Genomic DNA, 21,700 nt, shown 5'->3' on the forward strand with positions numbered 1-21,700 from the left:
AACCCTGTGGGTCAGGGTCTGCCTGCCCCAGCCCCTGCCCACCAGAAGGGCAGCACACTGTGCCAGCAGCCTGCCCAAGAGCCCCTCCACCACCCCGAACCAGCCGGGTGCAAGAGCTGCCCCCGGTCCCGTAGCCCCTGCTGCCAGGACAGACAGGGGCAGGCAGGGATGGGCAGCAGTGGGTCTGACCTGGACAGCTCTTCCAGCTTGGACTTGGCGTAATCCAGGCTGTTCCTCTCCACATGCTCGTGGGGGGTGTGAGCCAGCAGTTCGTGCAGCGTCAGGATGTACCTGGGGATCTGCAGCAGAACAGAGCAGAGCGGGCCATCAGCCATGGCACAGTGCAGGGGCCGGGCGGGATGCAGGGGGGCACAGAGGACTGCGGGCGCCCACACTGCGCTGCTCCCAGAGCCACCGTGGCTGGGGACACTGTGCCTCAGACCCCCGAATCTGGGAGGTTAAGAAAGCTTCAAAGTTCCTTGTGCTAAAACTTAATGAAGAGGGAGGGAACGGCGTGGGGTTTTGCCCTGGACCCTCATGTGCCCCATCCGTATCCCAGAAGCGTGGGGTAATCGGGAAGCCAACAGCTTCACCCACAGAGTCCTCCCACAGCACCAACGAGCCCAGCAATGGCCTGAGCAGGTCCCAGGAGCAGTGTGAGACCATGCAGGGTGCAGCCCCAGGCCATCTTCGTCCAGGCTTTACCTCCCCACCACTCGATGCCTGCTGTGGGGCTGGGGTTTGAACCACCCAGCTCATCCCTCGCTGCCAGCGCTGTGGTGGCATCTCTAGGGCCGATCCCAGCACCAGCAATCACCTGGAACATGGGGTAGGTCAGAAAGGTCTCCAGAGTCCTCTCCTCGCAGTCGGGCTTGGCCTCGTAGTGCTTCAGCAGCTTGTCAAAGTCCCGGTTCTGCTTGCAGTGTGCCAGGATCTGCAGGCTGTACTGGTGGTTCCTCACAAACTCCTGGTAGATGTTCAGCATGGGCAGCAGGATGTCGAACAAGTCAGCTGCGAGCAGAGAGGCGGTGAGAAGGTGGGTCTGCTGGTCCAGCCCATGCCCTGGGGTCCCAGCACAGCCCCCCCAGCTCCTGACCCTCCTCACCCCAGGGTCCCACCCAGGGCACCCTCTGGGCCCTCTTGCTGCTTGTGCAAGCCCCAATTCTGCGCAGTTTGGGTTTTAAAAACACCCTGGAGAGCCAGCTGAGGGTCTAATCAGACACAGCAATGCTCTTCAGCATCAGCTCTCCCATGGACGGTCCAGCCCACCCTTTCCACCACCCAGCAGAACCAGGAACGCAGGAACTGGGTTTCTCTGGGGTTTTTTGCTCCGGTTCTCGCCTCCGCAACCAACGTGAATGAGCAACAACGTGCTGTGCAATGCATTTCACTCCTGCCGCCGGTTAGCAAAATGCCTGTTGAGTTGCATGAGGAGGAGGAGCACGGGTTCGGCTCTACCAGTGAGTGGGAAGGAAACGCGGTGAAGAGGCAACATGCGCTCACCCAGCACGAGTGTCGGCCAGCTGGATATCCTTGCCTTCAGGCCTTGGTAAAAGATTTGGTGCAAAAACATGATTGTTTCGCTGAAAGATAAACCAAGGGGTGAAAAGACAAATGAACAAGTGGCAAATAATGAGTAACTAGATGAAATCACCAGCAGGAGAGCCCTCGGACTGGCTGGGGAGGTGGCTGCACAAGGTGGGGTACAGAGAGGGTCCCCAGACACACACAGGGAGTGGTGGATGAGGACAGAGGAGGAGAGGGAGAAACCGAGCAGCCTGAAGCTCCCCTCAGAAGTCAAGCCCAAAACGCAGGGGAGCCCAGACCCCCCTTCCTGCGGGAGAATGAGCCAGCCGCCCCTCCCAGCCCAGCCCCACAGAGCAGTGCTGACAGGGGGGCGAAAGCACTGTGGGCTCCCCTGCCCTCAGCACCCGCCATCCGACGCTGTGCACACCCCCGACCCCATTAGCTGCAGGGTGGGAGCTAATTAATAATCCTCTTGGCTATCGGTTCCACTCCCCTTTGGAGACTGATGTCTTCTGCAGGTACCTGTCCCTTGCCGACAGTGAGGCATGGGGTTTGTTTGATTTCCAGCAGTCGATAAATCACCTTTGCATTCTCCTGGCCAGGCAGCTCTGCCTCTGCCCCACCCAGACATGCCCCACACTCTCCAGCCCTGCCTGACCACTCCTGCTGCCCGCCGGGCCAGGCAGAGCAGGAATGGGCAAAAGCTTTTGCCGAGGAGGGCACAATGGCAGGCAGAGCTGTTCCAAGCCAGGGCAGCCCCGCTCCCGCAGGCGGGCGATGCCAGGTGGGCATGCAGCCCTTCAAGACACCCATCTGCCTCCCTGCCCTGATGCTGCTGCCCACCCAGGGCACCCCTGCTCTCCCCAGCCTCGGCAGGACAGGGTGCTCCTGGCTGGAGCTCTGAGCTGACCTCTCTCTACAAGAGACCTCACGGCAAGGAACCTACTTCAGGCCATGGAGATGAGTCAAGGCAGAGGAGGGATGCTTGGGAGTGCTTGCTTTGCCTGCACCAGCCTAAGACAAGGTGCTGGCTTCACACAAGCCCAGATGTGGGGGAAAACTGGAATTTGGGTTCTGCAGTTTGGGTCCCTCCCTGCTCCCCATGCAGTCTGGGGAGCTCACAGCAGCAGCGGCAGCAAGGGACGTGGAGAGGTGCAGGAGCAAACACCAGGAGCCGCGAGCATTGCTCCTGGAGACGGTCCCCTCCACAAGGGACATGTGGTCAGCACCTCCAGGGCTGGCAGGGCTGGCTGGTAAGACTTGCTGCTGGTGTCAGTACGGTCCAGGGGACAGAGCCATTGCAGCTGCCATTAAACCTGGCACTGCACACCACTGACACACTTGGCATCACCGTGGCCTGGCTGGAGCCAGTGAGTGCCACCTCCCATCCCTGCCAGCACCCAGGCACGGCCACTCTCGGCACACTTTGCAGCAGCTGTGACCCCATGTCGCAGCTGCAGAAGAGGCTACACCTGCCCCTCCATACCATCTCCCATGAGACCTGCATCCTCCCCACTTCGCTCATGCGTTGTTACCTATGAGCTGCCATTAATGCCAAAGGACACTGTCCCCCCCACTGCCAGAGCCAGGACCTCATACAGACAGGCTCCTGGCAGCCCCGACCCACTACCTGGAGCATCAGCCCCCACGGCACCTCCTCGTGTCAGTGCCAAGCACTCAGTGGGCTCCTTGTGCCGTTGTCCCATGGGGATGGTGAGCTTCCATCCATAGCTTTGGGGACCAGGCTGCAGGCTCCTAGGGAACCCACCGACACCGAGCACCCGAACACCCGTTCCCGGGGGAGGGCAACGGGCTGCAGACACCAACACCTGCCCGGAGGCCGCCGGCTCTGCCGGAGTGCCGCAGAGCTGTTGGAGCACTCACCTGTTGAGGAATATGCTGCTGACATCGTCGTGCGTGATGGGAGGCTTCTTGGAGCTGGCTGCCATCCGCAGCGGCCGCAGAAAGTTGTTGACGAGGATGTGGAGCTGCTGGACGTACTCAGCCTCTGCCTCCAGCATGCTGAAGACGACCTGGTTCCTCTTGCGCATGCTGTCAGCGTGGGGGGACCTGATGTAGTCCTGGATGATCGTCTTCCACTTCCTCCGGCACAGCCAGCCCCGCAGGAAGCTCTGCACCTGCCGAGGGAGCAGCGGCCGTGTTAGGGTCCGGGCTGACGAGCCGGGCAGGCACCCCACGCTCGGCACAGTGCAGGGACAGTGGCTCTGCAGTGAGCTTTCCCTGGCTCTGTGCTGAGGTGTGCACGATGGTGCCTGTTACTGGTGCTGCTCTGAATCCTCCCGGCTGGGAAACGAACAATAACTCATTTAAATGCACTTGCTTATTGCAGACAATGTCCTCTTTTCCCTTTTACAGAGATGTGTGGAAGACTCCTACGAGAAGCAAGGATCCCGTGTTCACTCCTGACCTCCCTGGGCACGGACACAATGCCAGGCACTTTCCTGCCAGCAGGACTGTGCAGGTACGGAGACTCCCAGCCTGCTGGGTGCTTCGTCCTACCCATTTTGTCCCAGTCACCTGGTGAACTGGGGCACCAAAGCCCCCCTGGAGCCAGCACGTGTCTGGGCACCCAAACATGCAGAGATGGATTAAGACACCTAGAAAAGCTTCCGACCCTTCCTCATGTAAATGTGCATCTGCAGAACATCCCGGTCCATGCCCAGAGCTCTGTCTGTGCATGCAGCCGCTGCCTGCTGCCCCAAGTCCGTGGGGTTCAACCCCACCTCCCCTGCACAGGGCAGCAGGTGCCCAGGGCTAGCAGAGGCTTTCCTGGGGGTTGGGCGAGGGCAGGACCCGCTCCCTGAGTGGCAGCAGTGCCGGTCCCCTCCGTGGCTCTGCTGGGAGGCCAACGCAACTCTGTGCTTGCTGGGCTCAGGGAACTGCCTGTGGGAGCAGTGTGCACGACACATCTGCTGGCAAGTGCGGCTTGTTCTCCCCAAGAGTGCTGTATTCGGAGCAATTTGTCTGTGGGGTCTATTGCTTCCTGCAGGGATGCTGCTGGGGCAGTGGCTTTTTCCTCACAAAAATAAAAGACGTGACCACAGCCATGGGAGGAGAGAGATGTAAGAGGTGCTGTTTGCATGTGAGCCAGCACAGCTAGGGATGCCTTGCTCACCCAGGGAAAACAGGGAGTGCCCCGCAGAGTAAACACAAGCAACCAAAGGGTTTCCAGTTTTGTAAAACACATTTTCCTTCTAAAAATCCCCATTAGCAGAGGCACCTCCTCAGACAGCTCCCCCAGGCCCACCACTCCGCCAGCCCTACATGGAGTGTGTCTGCAACGCCGCCACGAGCACCGGGACCCCGCCGAGCGCCGGCTCCGGCCCCCGCGCCGCTCACCCACCACCACCCACCTTCTTGATTTTCTTGATGTCACTGTCATCATCGCTGGGCGCGCTGGTCTGGCCGGCCTGGATGCGCTCATGGTCCTTGAGTAGGGAGGCGATCTGCGGGCACAGGGTGGGCGTGAGTGGCTGCCCCGGCACATCCCAGGAGCCGAGGAGAAATCCTGCTGTGGCGCAGTGCCAGGGAATGGCGAGTGCCTCCAGCTTAACTACAGATACAGGGACTTATTGTGCTGATTCTTTCTTAATGTGAGATCGGTAGATGAAGCAGATAAAGAAATGCTGCAGAGCCGTCAGGGCACCACGGACTCCCCGGCACCCTCAGCACCCACCGAACACGCCGCAGAGACGGGGACCTGGAAATCCTGCCAGGTACCCAATGCAAACCGCATCCCTGTTTCCTAAGAAAGCCTTCACGGGGGAGTCATTAAAACATGAGTTGGAGAGAAAATGGCAGGAAAATCTCAAGTCATTTGCACCCTAAAACTTGCAGACGGGGACAAACTCTCATCCAGTCACAGCTTTTCAACACAAATTGGATTGAATCTCGTTAGCTTCAAGCATTTGCATTCTTACTGTTTCTCGCCTGTACTTTTTCTCACTCCTCTGCTCATTGCCATGTCCCTGCCCCCATGGTCGCAACCATTTATAAAACTACAGAAAAAGGTAGGAAAACAGAAAATGTACCATTCAGAACATGAAAATTGGGAAAAATGTGATTTGAATTTTGATTTTATAGAAAATAACAAAAATAAGAAAATAACTTTCAAACAGTAGTTTCCAAAAAGTTTTGAAGAGAAAGGAGTTGAGATCTTTTTTACTTGGAGACTCTGTTTCGCAGTGACACTGGGAACTGATGGCAGCAGTAACTGCAATACCCGCCAAGCGCATGTTGGTTTTTTGGTGTCTGGGTGGTTAGGAGGGAAAGCAAAGTAAAGGATAAGAAGAGACGGCTGCCAGGGGAAGCAGACAGAGGCAGAAGCTGCTTCTGTTGCACTGTCACAGCCTGGGAAAAGGAAGTGGCTTCCACAAAATCCTGAAGATTTTAAGTGAAATGCCTCTTCCGAACTACATGTTTTCATGCCATAAGAAACTAAAAATGCGGTGGGTCAGTCCAGTCACCATGTCTGAACAAAGCTCAACAGCTGCCTCTCAGTGTCCAGGTCTCCCAAAGAGACCTGAACTTCCCAACATTCAAAATAAAGGTGTTTTCCCAGGAACTGCCCCTCTCACTGCCAGGCACCTGGAGGCAGGGCGCGGGGCTGGGGATGAGCTCGAGCCAGCTGGCCCCACTCGGTGAACGGGTGGTTTGGCAGAAGCGGAGTTTGCTGCCGCCTTGATGGCATGCTGCCAGCGTGACCCAGCCGTGACTTGGCTGGCTGCACCGGCACTGCCAGGGCACCGTCCCCCCAGCATCCCTGCTCTCCCAGCTGAGCCGCCCCCAGCTTCACCGGCTCAGCAGGAGCAGCAACACACCAGAGAAAGCAGCCACGGGCTCACAGGCACTGATTCAGCTCCTACACAGCTCTAGCGGTTTCACCCCATTTTATTCCATGGGATTAGATTTTTTCCTCTCCCTGTGCCTTCCTATGGAGCCTCAAGTCACCAAACATCCCCCGCATCCCCTCTGCATCAAAGTGTTTGTGACCACCAAAGCCAGCTCCAGGTGCATCTCGGCCAGGACCCATGGAGCGGGTTTGCCGGTGCCACGCTTTTATTTTGGTTTCTTTTTTTTTAAATTGAGTGAGTGAAATTTGCACATTAAAGTAGAGGCTGATTATTTGATCTCTGCTTCAAAGCATGTGGAAGAGTAAAAAAACAAAACCCAATGCAGGGTAAAATCAGAAGTACCTGGGCACAGGGGATGGGATGGGCTGCAGCTCTGGCTGACATCTCTGATCCCGACCCCTGAGCTAATTTCAGGCTTCACAACACATCTCCCACCTTCCCTGACTGAAAGCTCATTGGGATGCTCATGACCCACCACTGCTGCTCGTGTCCCCTGCCCCTTACACTGGCCGCGCTCTTGGGGGAGCGGAGCTCACCCCGACTTGGAGGCTGGACCGGACCCAGGGAGCTCCTGTCCAGTACTGGACCAGGAGAAACCTCCTCACCGAGCAGGTGCCGCAGCTGTGGCCGGGGCGGTTTTGGTGCTGATCCTGTTCTGTTGGAGAGCACAAATTCAGCAGTGCCGAAACTGCTCCTGGGAAAGGCTTGCAGCTCGCTAGTTCCCCAAGACTGAAAGCAGCCTTCAGCATACCCCGACTCATGGTCAGGGATTGCTATTAACCTGCACTTTTTAACTCAGAAGTTCAAAATTTAAGGAAAAAACCACCACAAGGAGGTGCCAAACCACTCCTGTCCCCAGTGTCTCTGCAGTTGCCTCCTTCCTGGCAGTTTTGAGATTTTGACTAACTCAGGGTTGACATCTCAGCCCAGCAGGATCTGCTCCCAGCAGCCTCCACCATGAAGCCTCTGCCGGACCCTCCCTGCCAGACACAAGGATGAGGCTGGCGGCAGCACTGGTTCTGGGGTGCCCTATGCCCACCGGCCCCACCGCTCGCTACACCGCTGGCACCAACACCCACCAGCAGCTGAAACCCAGGCAGAGAGAGAGTACCCAGGGCTGGCTACAGCTGTGCAACGCAGAGGCCAGGCAGCACGGGGCAGACCCACGCCTCCAAGCATCCTCTTCCCCGGATGCCTTAGAGACGCAAGCTTCCCTCGGCATCGTCTGCTGAGTCATTTTTGCATTTTGTTGCTTTGTCTGCCATAACCTGTGTTGTGTCACCCTTCCTATGACCGAACGTCGCACACTACTGAACAGCAAACTGCTGCGAGACCTTCTGGGACAAGTTATGGGCAACAGGTTTTATGGGCTACTCCCATTGAAGAGACTCTCCCTTCTTAGCGAAGTGTCCGTTTCCTTTATAGCGCCATGCACATTAATTCCCTGATGTACTCGGGTTATGCAGCTTGCACCTGGCACAGGATCCCTCCTGAGGCCACAGACGCCTCTTCCTTTTTTCAGTTACTCCTCTAGCTTTGCACCGCCTGGCAGATGTCACCACCAGGCACACAGCAGGCCGAGGGGCTCTAATCAAGGTATCTAGGATGAAAGTAAGGAAGGCGAAATCATAAGATAAGGAGTCTCCATCCCTCCCCCAACACCTATTCCTGAACCCAAGGGACCGGCTCACCAGCCCGTTCCCCAGTGCTTGTTGCTGGAGTGAACGCTTCCCTGCTGTGGCAGCGTCCCGGGGCCAGGGGACCCCACCGAGCCCTGCACATGCACCGCACTGGGCGGCACAGCCACGGCCGCTTGCTGCACAACTCCTGCAAGAAAAACCTCCAACGAAGGCGATGCCCTCACCCCTCTCTGCAAGAGAAGGGGCCAGCCTAATGTCATTAAAACGAGCGTAAATACACCGGTTGCGACGTCCCCCGGTCCCTGCCAGCGCGGCGATGCCGCCCACCCGCCCACAGCCCGTGGGTCACCCCAAGGAGCAGCAGCACATCCGTGGGGCGACACCAGGCTCTTCACCTCGGCCTTCAAGCGCTCGATCTCGATCTCCCCGTCCTCAATCTGCTGGCGGAGTTGCTTGGCAACAGTCTTCTCCGTCTCCACAATCTGCAGGAGATGGAGGTACTTCTGCATCAGTGCCTCGTGCTCCGTCGCCAGGTTCCTGTAGCTGCAGGCAGAGGCAGACACGGCCATGAGCATCTCTGCTCCCGCAGACCTGCCGCCATGCACCCCCCAGGATGTGCACACAAAATTAGGTGTCTGCATACTGCGGTTTGCATGCGGGGGGCATTCTCCTGCCTGGCTGCCTACGTGCTGCCCTTGCCCCTCTGGCTTGGGGTACCCGCAGGGTGAACAAACCGGGAGATGGCTCTTGCAGTTTGGGATGCTGCTACTCAGAACTGACCAATTTGGAGAGGATTCGGGTTCCCCACAAGGGTGCAAACAGAAAAGACAATGCAAATTTTAAGGAAATGGTAGAAGACTAAAAAAATATAAAACCATGGCCAAATGCCTGTCACCTACCACATCCCAAAAGTTTAACAAGAAGGAGGACACTTGTGGCACAAGCTCTTACGAACATCTGCTCTCTTTAAGGTGCTGCAGCAGATGATACTTCTCTAATTTCGTGCATACAAAACTCATCTGCCCCCCACTTCTCACCACCAGCCCAGCACCCTCCTTCGCCGGACATGTGGCTGCGCCGTGCCAGCTCCTGACCGCTCTCCCCTGGGCAAGTGGGCTGTGCTAGCATTCCCACAGCACAGAAAGACGAGCTTGGAAAAACGTTTCTGAACATTTTTGCTATTCCAGATGAAATCCTTCCCAACGGTCTTTGAAGCCAATGGTGAATCGGGCATCCCTCCGGCACAAGGCTGGGACGGGCAATGCCAGCCTGCCGGGGCGGCTGCCCCACGCAGGACAGGGATGGGGACAGGGATGGGCAGGCATGGGGCCTGGGGGGATGTCTGAATGCAGCCTCCTGCTCGGCACAAGGGTCCCTGACATGGGGCTGGGGGCCAAAAGCACTCTGCTCTGCCTGCCAGCAGTGCCTGGCTTAACGGCTCCCTGCCCAAAGCCGTCCTCGGGCACAGCCTTGCCTCTGACACCCCCGTCCCTGGGTCCGTGCTGGCGGAGGGCAATACCTGGCATGAGCTATGGCTGCCACCCACTCGTCGCAGTCCTTGGCATCCTCGGTCCTCAGCTCCAGGGTCTTCTGGTTCTCGTGGTTGAAATTAACGGTAAAGTAATGCTGCAGGAGCAAACAGAGGGTGAGGTTACCGCTCACTCGCACAGGGCGATTAGAAAAGCACTTTATGATCCACTACAAGTCACTTAATTTAAAGAAAAACATTTTGAAACACCAGGAGCACGGCCGAGATGTGCTGCCCTCAGTGCTTGGAGAAAAGCTGCTCCTTGCTGGCACGGCAGCGCAGCCATGCCGTGGGTGAGGACGGGGCTGAGAAATGCTCCGAGGGGAAATCCTGCTGGGCAAACACCAGTTTCAGATAAACCTAAACCCACCAAGGACCAGGAGGCTAAGCCTGCAGCGATCGCCTTGGGGACAACCCTTACCCGGGGCAAGGGGCAGATGAGCAAGGATGTCTAGCCGGACCCGGCACCGGGCCGCCTGCATCCCCGCCTGTGCTGGGAGCGAGCACCCTCGGGCACCAAAACAAAGCCCCGCTGCTGCCTGGGGCTTGACCTTGGGCAGAGCCCTGGTCCCATGTGCTCGCACCGCTTGAGCTGGGAGGCTCTGATGGGCAACGGTGTAAGAGGACTCGGCGCAGGACTATATTTAGCCTCCCTTGACATTTACAGTATTTGTGTTAATTGTGCGCGGTGGCAGCCCGCGTCGGCTGGGGTTTGTGCTGCTCCTGTGCAGTCTCCTAGGAAACAGGTACCACGCTGCAATGCTGGATACTGCCCGGAATAACTGGGCTAAAACGAAACCCACTAGAAAAAGCTCATCCTGACATTATCTGCTCCTCTGTTAGGTTTAATGAGGGATCTGAATTAACAGGTATCTTGGCAAAAAAAGAACCCCAAACCCAACCTGCAGCAGCCACTTGCTCCCTGGCATGCACCCCACTGCTCCCCAGGACAGCAGGCAGCAGCTGGCTGCAAGCACAGACCCTGGCATGCCATGAAAACGGAGACGGGCACCACAATGCAGGCAGGAGCTTGTGTGGGAACCTGCCCCCATGCCGGGCTGCAGGCAGGCATGGGCAGGGGCATGCTGCACCAGGGCAAGGCTGGCACTCACCCAGTGCAGCCGGGCAGCCCAGCACCATCACCATCCCTGTGCTGAACACGGGGAGTACCGCTCACCACACCTCCCCAAAACAGGGCTACGTCTCCCACCCCTACACCTCCCAGCTCTCCCATGTCCTCCCCCTCCCTGAGCACCTTTACTCTCGTCCCCTTCCCACTCCTAATCAGGCCCAGGGGTGTTAAGCAGAAGGACCTCCCAATACATGCAGGAGGCTTTCAGTGAAACCGGGGCACAGGGGAGCCGAGGCACAGCCGGTCGCTGTTCCCGCGTGATGCCGGCGCAGGTAGCATGGATGGATGGACACTCAGATCCCCCACCCAGCACCATGCCCACCCAGGGCTCGTGTCTCACTGGGTGACAGCCTGAGGAACGCCCCCTGAGGTCGCTCAGCCTGCCTGGGTCCTGCAGAGGAGAAGGGAGAGCCTGGGGACCCCGTGGTGCCCTGGGGCCATGCCAGAGCCCTGAAAGAAATAGCTCTTTCACCTTTTTGGGAGCAACTGGTTGTTGCTGCAACCCTGTGAAGATGCATCCCCTTTACTTCTATCCAGGATCCTTTAGGTGCAATATCTTTTTATTGCTGATCCTGCAGACAAGTTTTCTTTTTATGGAGCCTTTTTCATGGCAAAACACACCATCATCTCTCTCCCACCCCTTCCCTGTCCCGCTGCAGCCAGGCTGGTGAGAGCTCCGGGCAGCCAGGCTGCTGGCTCGCCTCTGTCTGTGGGACACGTCGGAGCTGCAGCAGCTCGACAGCCCTTCACTTCTCACCCCCCTTTCTTCTCCCTCCCACCCCCAAAGGCTTTTATTGGCAACAAGATAGAATTCTGATAGAAAATTTGCCAGAAATTTTTGGTGTCTTAAACTGTGCGGGTAGTTACGCCTCTCTGCTTTATGCCCATCTCTCTGACATCCCTTCCCTTGCAAACAGCAGTGAAAAGAGCTCGTCAGATTGGCAAGTCTGGAAATCCTCCCCCCTAAACACCGACTCAGGAATATCACCAGCCGTGCCAGGGCACTGCCAAGCACTCGCTCCCCAGCCCTGCTGTCCTGGCTGCAGGGATGCAAGGGGTGGGAAAGCCCTTTCTCAGCCCCAGTGCTCCCGGTGCCACAGGGACAAACCTCCCCAACGCTGCCACATGCATTCACCGCCCCACACTCCACTGATGCCAACAGCCGGAGCTTGGCTGAGTCCCCCCAGGACCAGAAACATGGGGAGATGCCTCCATGCCTCCCCCAAACTGGTCCCTGCCCAGCAGGAGGGGATGGGACAGCGAGTCCTGGGCTGCCCTTCCCATGCGCTGCAGGTCCCTTGGGGACGATGCAGCACTCCTGTGGGCTCCTGTGGGTGAGCGCAGAGTCCTGCACCCACAGGCAGGACCAGGCATCGCACCAGGTTAGAGCACCCTGATCTTCACCGGGGCCCTCTGGGAAAGCAGCACCTCGCACAGCTTTGGGACTCATCAGATTTTAAAATAAGGGGTGGCAGAGCCTGCGGCAGCGACCCGAGACAGGCGCCCACCCTGCCCACACTGCCTCTCCCCCTGCTTCGCCCACCAGGTCCATTGAGGCACCTCTCAACACACCAGTATCAAAAGCATTTGGTCAGACAGCTTCTGGCTCATCTAATTTAAACCCAGAAACTCCTGAAGGTTTTGCAAATGGCAGTTTCAACATCATCAGCAGTGGAGCTGGACGATGTGGGGCTGAAAGCTTCCCACTGCAGCCGGGGGCAGCTCCGGCAGCCACCGTGGGGCTGCGGCCAGGATGTTTCAGTCCCAACTGCTGTTCCATGTTCAATTAAAAGCTGGTTCCTGCAAGCACACGCGCCGCAGCTCCCTCTGATTTATCCCCATACAATACCCAGGAAGTGCAGCGTGCTTGAAAGGAGGAAGTTATTTTATATTTGAATAATAAAACTCCCACCACCTTTTATCTCCACCTAAATTATGATCCTTCTCTGTTATCACAGTGACACATCAAACTCGACAGCCCAGGAGTGTTTCCAGCGGCGCTCGCTGTATTGGGGGCTGAGGCTCAGAGGCAGCACGGCCCCAGCCGGGGAGTGAGACAGACCCACAGATGGGACCAGCCACTCACCAGCGCCTGGCGAAGAGCAGGGACCAGCAGGATCAGCCCTTGCCTCCAGCATCACCCCACGTCCAGCTTCCCCAGGGCAGTTTGTGCTGCTGGGCCACCCCTGCCCAGTGCAGAGCACGAATTACCTGCAGCTTCAATTTGCTGCTTCTCACACCCATTTTTTGCTCATGTGAAGACCTCATTAACTCCCAGACGTGGAGGCACTGACAGCCCTTATTCAAACCACCTCTCACTCTGCTTCCTGGCAAACTATGCAGATGCAATTCCTTAAGTAAGTCCCTCATTACAGGGCATTTCCAGCCTCCCCCATTTCCGTGGTGCCTTCTGAGCACCCGCTGCAGGATGCGTGGCCCCCGGTGCTGGGGAGGTTTTATTTCAGGAAACCTCAGGAGGACACAGCAATTCTGCCTGAAATACTGACACCGGAGTATTTCAGGTCACAAAGTGAAACATTAAAAAACCCACCCGGAGCCGGCCGCAGCCCTGCGACCATTGCCTGGCTTGTCCCAGGCCCTGCCTGCTGCAGGGAAGGGCAGGCACTGGACACCACAGGGGGCCGTTACTGAAGCCCCTGATGTGCAGAGACCCCCGGGCTCAAGGAGACACAGCCTGTGATGCCAGAGACCCCCTCCTCTCTCCCACCTTAAGGGCTCAACAGGCTGCTCCTGCTTTTCACGGGGGAAGACAAGGCGCATCCCTGGCAGCCAGCAGAAGCCAAACCCGTCCTGCAGACCCCGAGCTGCTGAGGCTCACGGGGAGATGGCTGCAAGCCGTTTTCAGCAGAGGCAAACAACATCTTTTGCTTCAGCCCCAGCAGATACCAGCACAGAGAATTTCAGCTCCAGCAGGTAGTTTGCCAAAGTCCCATACCTGGACGCTGAGTGCTGTTATGAGAGGTGTCGGGGATCTGCAGCTCAGGTGCAGGCAGGACAGGGCCAGGCAATGTCTGCACAGGCAGGGGCTGCTCCTCCAGGGACCCCACAGCACCAGCCAGCAGCCGGCAGCTCACGAGACCATTTCCAGCAGTTGCTCCTGGGGTGCCCCGGCTGGCGCATGCCTGGGGCTCTGCTCGAGGGTGGCCCAGCCATGGGGGACCTGGCCCAGCACCCACCCCAGCCCCAGCCCCCCTGAGCCCATTGCCCAAACTCCGCGCCCTCTGTCGCTTTTTCTGCAAAAAATCCCCGGCACCAGCTTGGCTATTTTTACTGAGGAGAGTATAATAGCAAAGTGCTGCTCAGGAGCTATTTCTGCTTGCAGAACCTCAACAAATGACTTTGAATTAATGAAGGAGACTACCCGAGTGATTAATGTGCAGGGACTATCTCCCCAGAAATGTCCTCCCACATGTCTAATGTCCCTGGGCTGCCACAGTTAGCGCAGCGATGGCTCTGCTCTCCTGCCATGCCCATTGCTGGTGAAGCAAAACCTGCGTGTGTGCCCCCAGATGTAGGTCCCTGCCGCCCCAGGACACGGGTCCCTGTGCACTGCAGGACGTGGGTCCCCAGTGACTCCAAGATGTGGGTCCTCGCACACCCCAAGATGCGCTTTGCCCGCTCGCGTGCCCATGTCCGTCTCACGCCTGTTCCCCCCCCCACCGTGGCTGGGACACTCAGCATCCTCTATCCTCCACATCCTCGGTAAAAGCCAATGAGATGATTACAGAGAGCACATTTGCCATTGTGCTTTCAGGGTTCCCACGCTGGGGTCTTGCTCAGACACAGATCCCCGTGTCCCATGGCCACAATAAGGTGCCATGTGGCGTTTCAGCAGGGATGTTTAAGGGTGGCCAGAGAGCTCCCGTGGGGCTCCACGCCTGCAGGGAGCCAGGCTCCCTGCAGGGCTCATGGCACGGCACACCAGCGGCTGCACCAGCCTCCGTGCCATGCCCTCGCTGCTCCACGGTAAGAGCTGCCCAGCCCTCCTGTGCCCGCTCCCCACGGCAAAGCCGCACACGCCAGGGCTTCAGTTCCCCAACACCCGGCTGGCCTGTGCCATCCCACTCTGCTCGCGCAGACCCGACCAGTGCCCAGCCTTCGCTCAGGCTCCAGATGGAGCAAAGGGCTGGTGCCGCGGGACCCTCGGGCAGGCACCAACACCACAGTGCCGGGGACAAAACAGCAAATTTTCCAGTTTGTTGGAGTAAAGGCAGAGAAGGGCAAAGCAGAGCCAGGCCTGCCGTAAGCAAACCCACTGCTGGTGGTCCAGCTAAGCTCTTGAAGGGTTTTACTTTGCTTCTTGTTAAGTAAACAATAAATAAATTCAAATAAGCTTTAAAATGACGCATTATTTCCAAAATATAAAATCAACATATTCCAGAATTTTTTAAAATTTGGAGCAGGGCATTTTTCAGCCTGAACAATTTGCAAGACCGCTCTGGATGTTGTGACCAACGCAGCCAGGAGACTTTCCTGCAGACCAAGGCTGGTCACAGATGGTGCCTGGCTCTGCTGAAGGGGCCAGCGTAAGAGTGGGAGGACCAAGACAGAAACAACCCCAGCAACACCGCCCGCACAGAAGCGGTGACTGTCACCCTTTCCCACAGAAAGCGGTTTTGTTGTGCCATCACAGGGGCCTTTCCACCCCACATCAGATGCCCACCGCCATCCCTCTGCAACAGGGATGCTCCCCGCCACGCCGGGGACCCACCTGCCTTCCATCCACCCGTGGCAGATAGGTATGCGGCCGCCTGTTCATGAAGCTGATGGTTATTGCAGCTGACATAAAGGGCAAGGGAGGAGAATTTTCCTGCTCTGGATGGATGAGTCTAAAAATCCACAGCCAGAAATGACAGCTTTTAACTTCCCTGACCTACATTACCATGTGCTCTGGGAAGACAGGACCTGGGACTCAGAGGAGGAGATGGGTGGTCGGGCAGCTCATTTGCTTGCTGACAATAAGAAAAAATCCCAGAGGCTGCAATTTCTCTCCTCTGCTTCTGGACGGACCGTAAGGATGCTCATGCACGGGCACTAGCGCTGAGCATCAGCTGTGTCGGCTGGGCTGCAAAGCCCCACACCCACGAGCAGGCAGGGCACCCTCTGCAGTGGGGGGCTTCATCCCATGTGAATCCCACCCTAAGTCTTGGGCAGAAATATTTGTAAAAAGAAAAAAAGATCAATTTTTCCCCTCTCTGGCATATTATCCAGCGATGCTGGCAGACAGGCACATAGGCATCGCCAGTACCACATAGGCATCACCTGTACCACCACTTTTTCTCAACAATCCAACTACTGACAGCTTCTCCGACAGGATTCCCACCGCCCCACAGGGGACTGCTGCTCAAGCACCCAGCTGCAGAACTTGGAAGCTGGAGCTCAAGCACCCGAGACATTGATCCTAAACTTAACTCCAGATCTGGAAAACCTCAGGAAGGTGTTTGACACCTGCGCTGGGGCTTGGGACAGGTGGGTATTTACTGCTGAGCACGCAATGCCCCGATGTGCCTGGATGCCATCCCCAGCCTCGGGGGCTGTGCAGGAACACACACTTTGCACTCATGATGATGTGCAAAAGGCAGCTATCGATTACAGTGGACCTCAGCCTTTTGGAAAACCATTTGTAAATGTTTAAAAAACCCATGGCCCTGACCACCACTGGTGGATGAGTACCTTTAACATATGCACTTTGCTTGGTTCACAAGTCCTGCAAACGCCAGTTTGTCCAGCATGGAGCTGCCTGGCCTGCAGCTGGCCCTTGGTGACGGTGACGAGCACAACCTCAGCCGCGGCTCCCATCTGCAACCTGCCCAGCATCCCCATCCGCTCATGTTGTGTGTACTGCTGGGGGAACAATTCATTCCATGACTTCAGCTCCTTTGTTCACAGAACATCTGTAAGAATGTTGTTGTCCCAAAATTGCCTTATTTGGATTTATATGACAAATTTGGGGAACAGTTTTTCATCCTATGACAAAGCCAGTTCCCGCAGAGGCAAGGTGTCCTGCACTCAGACTCAGCTGTAATCGCTTCATCGCCATCAGTCACACAGATCCCACTACATTATCCTGTCCTTTGAATAAGCATCATGTGAATAATCAGAAAGACAGCAATCAGGCAGCAGCATACTCAGACTGATACCCCAAAGAAAAAACAGACTTTTCTAGAAGACAAGAAGTGCGTTACCCTCCTGTGCAAAGCATGTTTTGCACAGACTCTGCTGTGGCTGGATGCACAGCTAACACAGGATTTCTGCGTGGCACGGGGATCGCTCGTTGTCTCCAGGCAGCCCTGTTGTACCAACCTGCTGATTTTGCTTTGCTGCCTCCATGCTGGGCCCCGGCGGACAGGCAGCCACCCTGCGCCCTGCGCGGGAGCATCCTCACCCCATCGCCTCGCACCCCCAGAGCAGAGCAGAGGGTGCCCAGGCTGTGGGCAACCCTGATCAGGGTGTCCATGGATGCCCTGCTCGCCCCAGCAAGAAGCTACTCTGCAGGTGGGATCTGTTCCCTCCTGCCACCGGGACTGGAGCTGCACCCTGCTCTGAGCCCTTCCCTCTCCACCTCAACTCGGGACCATGTTCAATGCCACTTGTGGGTCCTCTGCTGCTGCTCCCACTCATCTAGAGCATGGCCGGTGGCCCAGATAAGCCCGGCCAGCTGGGCACTAAGCAGAGGTGCCCAAGATGGGAACCCATCATCTGCAGCTCCCCTGGCCATTACTGGAAAGAGCCAGGGGGTCCTGGGGGACACATGCTGATCGTCATCACCACGAGGGCTGAGACAGCAGCACCCAGCAAAAGCACTTGCATCTAATGCTGGAGGAGAAGGTCTGGACAAATGTCTGGCTGCTCCAGAAGGGCCATTATCACCTCCTCATCAGAGGGACGAGCAGTGGGCGTCTGCCCAGTTCCACCTGTAGAGTGAGACTGCATTTGTCCCTGGCTCACCCATAGCAGCCCTTTCTGAGGGTACCAAGAGCCCAGGTGAACATCCTCATGCTGGGACAGGCAGAGCTGGATCCCATGGCCTGTGCTGCTGCACCCTTGGAGAGCTGCCTGAGCTCTCCTGCCACCCAGGACGGCTCCATCAGCAGGGCCTGGGGGTCGGCTCCAAGAGAGCCAGGGCTGTCGGGCTGGCTGGGGCTGCTGCAGGTACCCGACGCACTGTGAGGGCAGGCGTCCTCGAGGCACCCAAGCATCCCCCAGCTCCACTTCCCTCCAGCTCTTCCAGTGTCTCAGGGATGGGTGCCACTGGACAGGGTCCCCTCAGTGACTGTGCTTTGTCTCCACTCAGCACCCACTACTCTTTGTGCTGCTGGTGCTGAGAAGAGACGTGGCTTTCTCATGCCCTCCTTAGCTGTACAGGCAAATGAGCAGGACTGGGGCTGGACACACACTCCAGGGAGATGGAAGACAAACTCCTTCCCTGACATGCCGGTGGGAACCATTTCCACAAGCCTTCTCCCATCCCACTGGGAAACCACGGCCTCACACACACACCCACTGACCCCTCATCCTCAGCTTTGCATCATGGTACAAAATGCTCCCTTGAGTCTCCTTGGTCCCCTGATAGCACAGACAATAAATATTACACCCATCCCTGGCAAACGCTTCAGAGATGGAGAAGAACATCTCCAGCTATAGGCTGTGCATTCACAAGAGCAGCCCAGGCTTTGTGGGGAAAAAAGACGCATAGCTCCAGAGAGCTTCTGAGTTTCAAGTCAAGGGTTTCACACAGTGCTACCACTTGACTCAGCATCATGTTGGCTCTCATCTGAGACACAGAGGGCTGCTGGTTAAGAATAACTCACAACACCAGGGTACAGGTCTGCAAACGTGACTCAAGGCTGGATCTGTGGAGCAAACCCAGCCAGGATTCCCACTGCCCAACTAAAGCGCAATGGAGAGCCCTCACCCCGCACCAGGCTCTTCCAGGTCCTGAGCACATGGCCTCAAGCTCGGGGACGGATCAGCTCCAGACCCCCGCGTCTGCTCAGCTCCTCTGCTGGGATCTCACCTTGGCTGCGCCCCACCACGTGCAGTCCCACCCGGGGCACCCGGTGTCCAGCCTGCCCTCCCCTGCAACGCAGCACGGACCTGGGGGGTCTCTCATGGCCCCTTCCACCAAGAGGCAGGAGACGTGACCACACGAAAGCACATCCCAGCATTCTCACCCTCGGGGGGGGCCGGGGACAGCAGGTCCCAGGAGGCGGTGTGGCCCAGACACCACGGCGTAATAAAAGGGAGGGTTCACCCCCCCTCGCCACCCCAGCACCGCCGGGTGCACGCCCATCGTGCCGCTGGCACCACTGCCCCGAGCAGCCCAAATGCCAACCTCCCACACCGAGCAGGGCAGCGTAGGAGGACCCAGCAGACCCCTCCTCCGGGCCACAGCCTGAAGACCACTCAGTAATAAAATATCTTCCAAATGCAACTGGTTTGAAGAACATTTCATTTGTGGAAAAACTTAACAAAACCAGAAAAGAACGTTTCCAGAGGCATCCAAATCCCCTCTTTGGTGTTTCAGTTTTTCAAATAACTTTCCTCCTTTATTCTCACATGCACTGTATGCTAAAAATACCCTGCATTCCCAGCAGAAAAAGCCACCACCAAAGCAAAATATGTGAACTTCAAAAAAAGGGGGGTTTTGAAAGATCCACCTTTTAAAATTTCTCCTTTGTGGAGAATGTGAAACCTTTCAGGCTTTACTCCAGTGAAGAAGGGATCTAAACCTGAAACTCCTCTGCTGCAGCGAATACTGTCCTCATAGCTCCAGTTGTAACTGCCTGGATAGATAAATGCCCTCAGAAAACAATTAATGGTGATCACAGGCAATGCCAGAAATTTCCTCAGCACCTTCCTTTCAAAGGAAGAGCCGGTGATGCTGAACATGGCTCGGTACCAGGTGAGCTGGAAGAAAACGTTCTATCTGGTTTGTAGAACTCGGACACCTTCCTCTGAGAGACCTGCCAGCTTTGCGTGCCATTTGCTCGCTTTCGCCCTCCTGCACAGACCTTGCTGCAGATCTGCACCATAAATATTCTGCTGCTTATCTCATCTGGTGTGCCATTAATTAGTTGGCAAAGCAGTGGGCATTCAAGTGCTTGAGCACTTTCATTTAAATTTGTCCTAATGAATTACACAAAATTATGAGCCAGACGCTAAACCTTGGTAAATCGGTGCACATCAGCGGCATGGTAAATATTTGGTACAGCAGGGTCTCATTTACACCAAGGATAAATCATCCAGGTGCATTTTGAAATGGAAAGGGGCTGTGACATCCTCCCCTTAATGTTTACCTGGTGGAAAATCCTTCCTTCACAAACACGAGGAGTCAGAACCTGGTGAGCAAGCTTGATTTAAACCTGGTGAGCAAGCTTGACTGAAGCTGAACCAGGAACGCACAACATCTATTACGCTGCTACCTAAAGAGACACAGCTGACGAAACAGGACAGCAGCGTGACCCCCTTGCAGACACAGACCCTTCCTTGCTGCCATAGCTGACTGTGTGGCACGCCGGAGGCTGCTCCAACGCAAGGGCCAGGACTGCAAGGAGGCACAGCTGTTGCAAAAAAACGGTATTTTGATCCGAACAGGGAAATATTGCCATGATCCCTGCCGGGAGCGAGGAGACATGCCACGGAGCGGTGGTGCTGCACTGCCTCGCTCCTGTGGCAGGGCTTTTTGGAGTGCTGAGCGTGATATGATTAGCCAGAGGCAATTAAGGGGCTTATTTCCTTCCAGGCTGCCCCTTGCCGCAGGCGGGTCCCCATGGGGCCTGTCCCGCAGTCTGCCGGCCGTGCTCACCACCACCTCCCTGGGAGCCGGCTTAGGCAGAAATTATGCAAGACCTGCAGAGCTGGACCCAAAATGCACGGTGCCTTCTGCAAGCACCCAGCCTGGGCTGCCAGCGCCCAACCTGGGCTGCCAGCGCCAGGAAAACCACCCCCGCTCCCCCCTGCGAGGGGCTTCCCGGTGCCCTCTGCGACACAGGCACCCAACCGGGTGTGCGACTGCACTCCACGCACGGTGGCCGAGGGGTGAACTCAACTGCAACGGGCTCCTCTCCACGTTCACGAGACTGGAGGTGATTTTGGAAGCTAGGGTGGCGATGGACAGGGATTTGCACCCCCAGGCTGGAAGCCAGTCCTTCCTCCGCCCCTGCCCAGCACCATCCCCACCTGGCTGCCCAGGTGCACCCCGACCTCCAGCAAATGACACCCGACAAACAAGCCGGAGGTCGCCAGCATTGCACACCACGCTGCTCGGGGCCACCCTGCCCACCCAGGGAAGGCGCAGCCAGGGGAGAGAAACCCACCCCCGGGGCCCGTGGGGGGCTGCCGTCCCCACGGCCGGGTCCCCAGGCACTGCCCGTGGAGGGGCAGGGGGGGACACCCAGATTCTCCCGGGGCCTCACAACGGCTTTGCTGTTCCAGGGCTGTTCCACCCGCAGACATTAGCATCTGGCGAGGAGCACCGCAGCCAAGGACCGGCCCTGCCTGTGGCACGGGTGGGCCCCCGGGTCCGGTGCTCCCCACCACCCGCGGAGGGGATGCGCGGCGTGTCCAGCCGGGTCTGTGATAGGAGCACAAACGGCATGTGCACGGAGTGGGAACGGGGTGAAACCCGCGTGAAAACAAGGCCCTGCACCCCCCAGGCCCTCCTGCTCTGAGCACCGTACACCCATCGCCCAGGCCGCCCGCGCCGCGGGACTGGGTGTGGGTTTAACCCCCCCACACCCTGGCAAACCCCGGGGGGTGCGTGCGGGGCGGGGGGGGGAGAGGCTGCATCAGGTACCAGAACCGAACGGCCGAGCCACAGCGTGGATGGAGCGACCCCACGGGAGCCCCGGCCCCCCCCCACGCCCCGCCGGGGCCACTGCCCCAAAACCTCGGCCGGGCCGGTGGGGCCGCGCCGCGGACACGCGTGGGGCGCGGGGCTCCGCTGCGCAAAGCGCGGCCCCGCGGCCGCCAGGGG

General features: G+C 57.5%; 1 protein-coding gene across 1 annotated transcript in view; it reads right to left on the reverse strand.

Annotated features, from left to right (window-relative positions):
- The window catches only part of RASGRF1 (Ras protein-specific guanine nucleotide-releasing factor 1), a 42,791-nt gene that overhangs the window by 20,285 nt on the left and 806 nt on the right, over positions 1–21,700 (reverse strand). The window contains exons 2-8 of the mRNA XM_010572168.1: positions 9,561–9,667; positions 8,437–8,584; positions 4,902–4,994; positions 3,412–3,665; positions 1,504–1,583; positions 818–1,011; positions 190–299 (exon numbers count right to left, since the gene is read on the reverse strand). Of these exons, the coding sequence (XP_010570470.1) occupies positions 190–299; positions 818–1,011; positions 1,504–1,583; positions 3,412–3,665; positions 4,902–4,994; positions 8,437–8,584; positions 9,561–9,667 (986 nt within the window). The remainder of the gene's footprint in view (positions 1–189; positions 300–817; positions 1,012–1,503; positions 1,584–3,411; positions 3,666–4,901; positions 4,995–8,436; positions 8,585–9,560; positions 9,668–21,700) is intronic.

The sequence above is a fragment of the Haliaeetus leucocephalus genome, unplaced genomic scaffold, assembly GCF_000737465.1.
Source record: "Haliaeetus leucocephalus isolate CR32 unplaced genomic scaffold, Haliaeetus_leucocephalus-4.0 Scaffold339, whole genome shotgun sequence".
Classification (NCBI taxonomy): Eukaryota; Metazoa; Chordata; class Aves; order Accipitriformes; family Accipitridae; genus Haliaeetus; species Haliaeetus leucocephalus.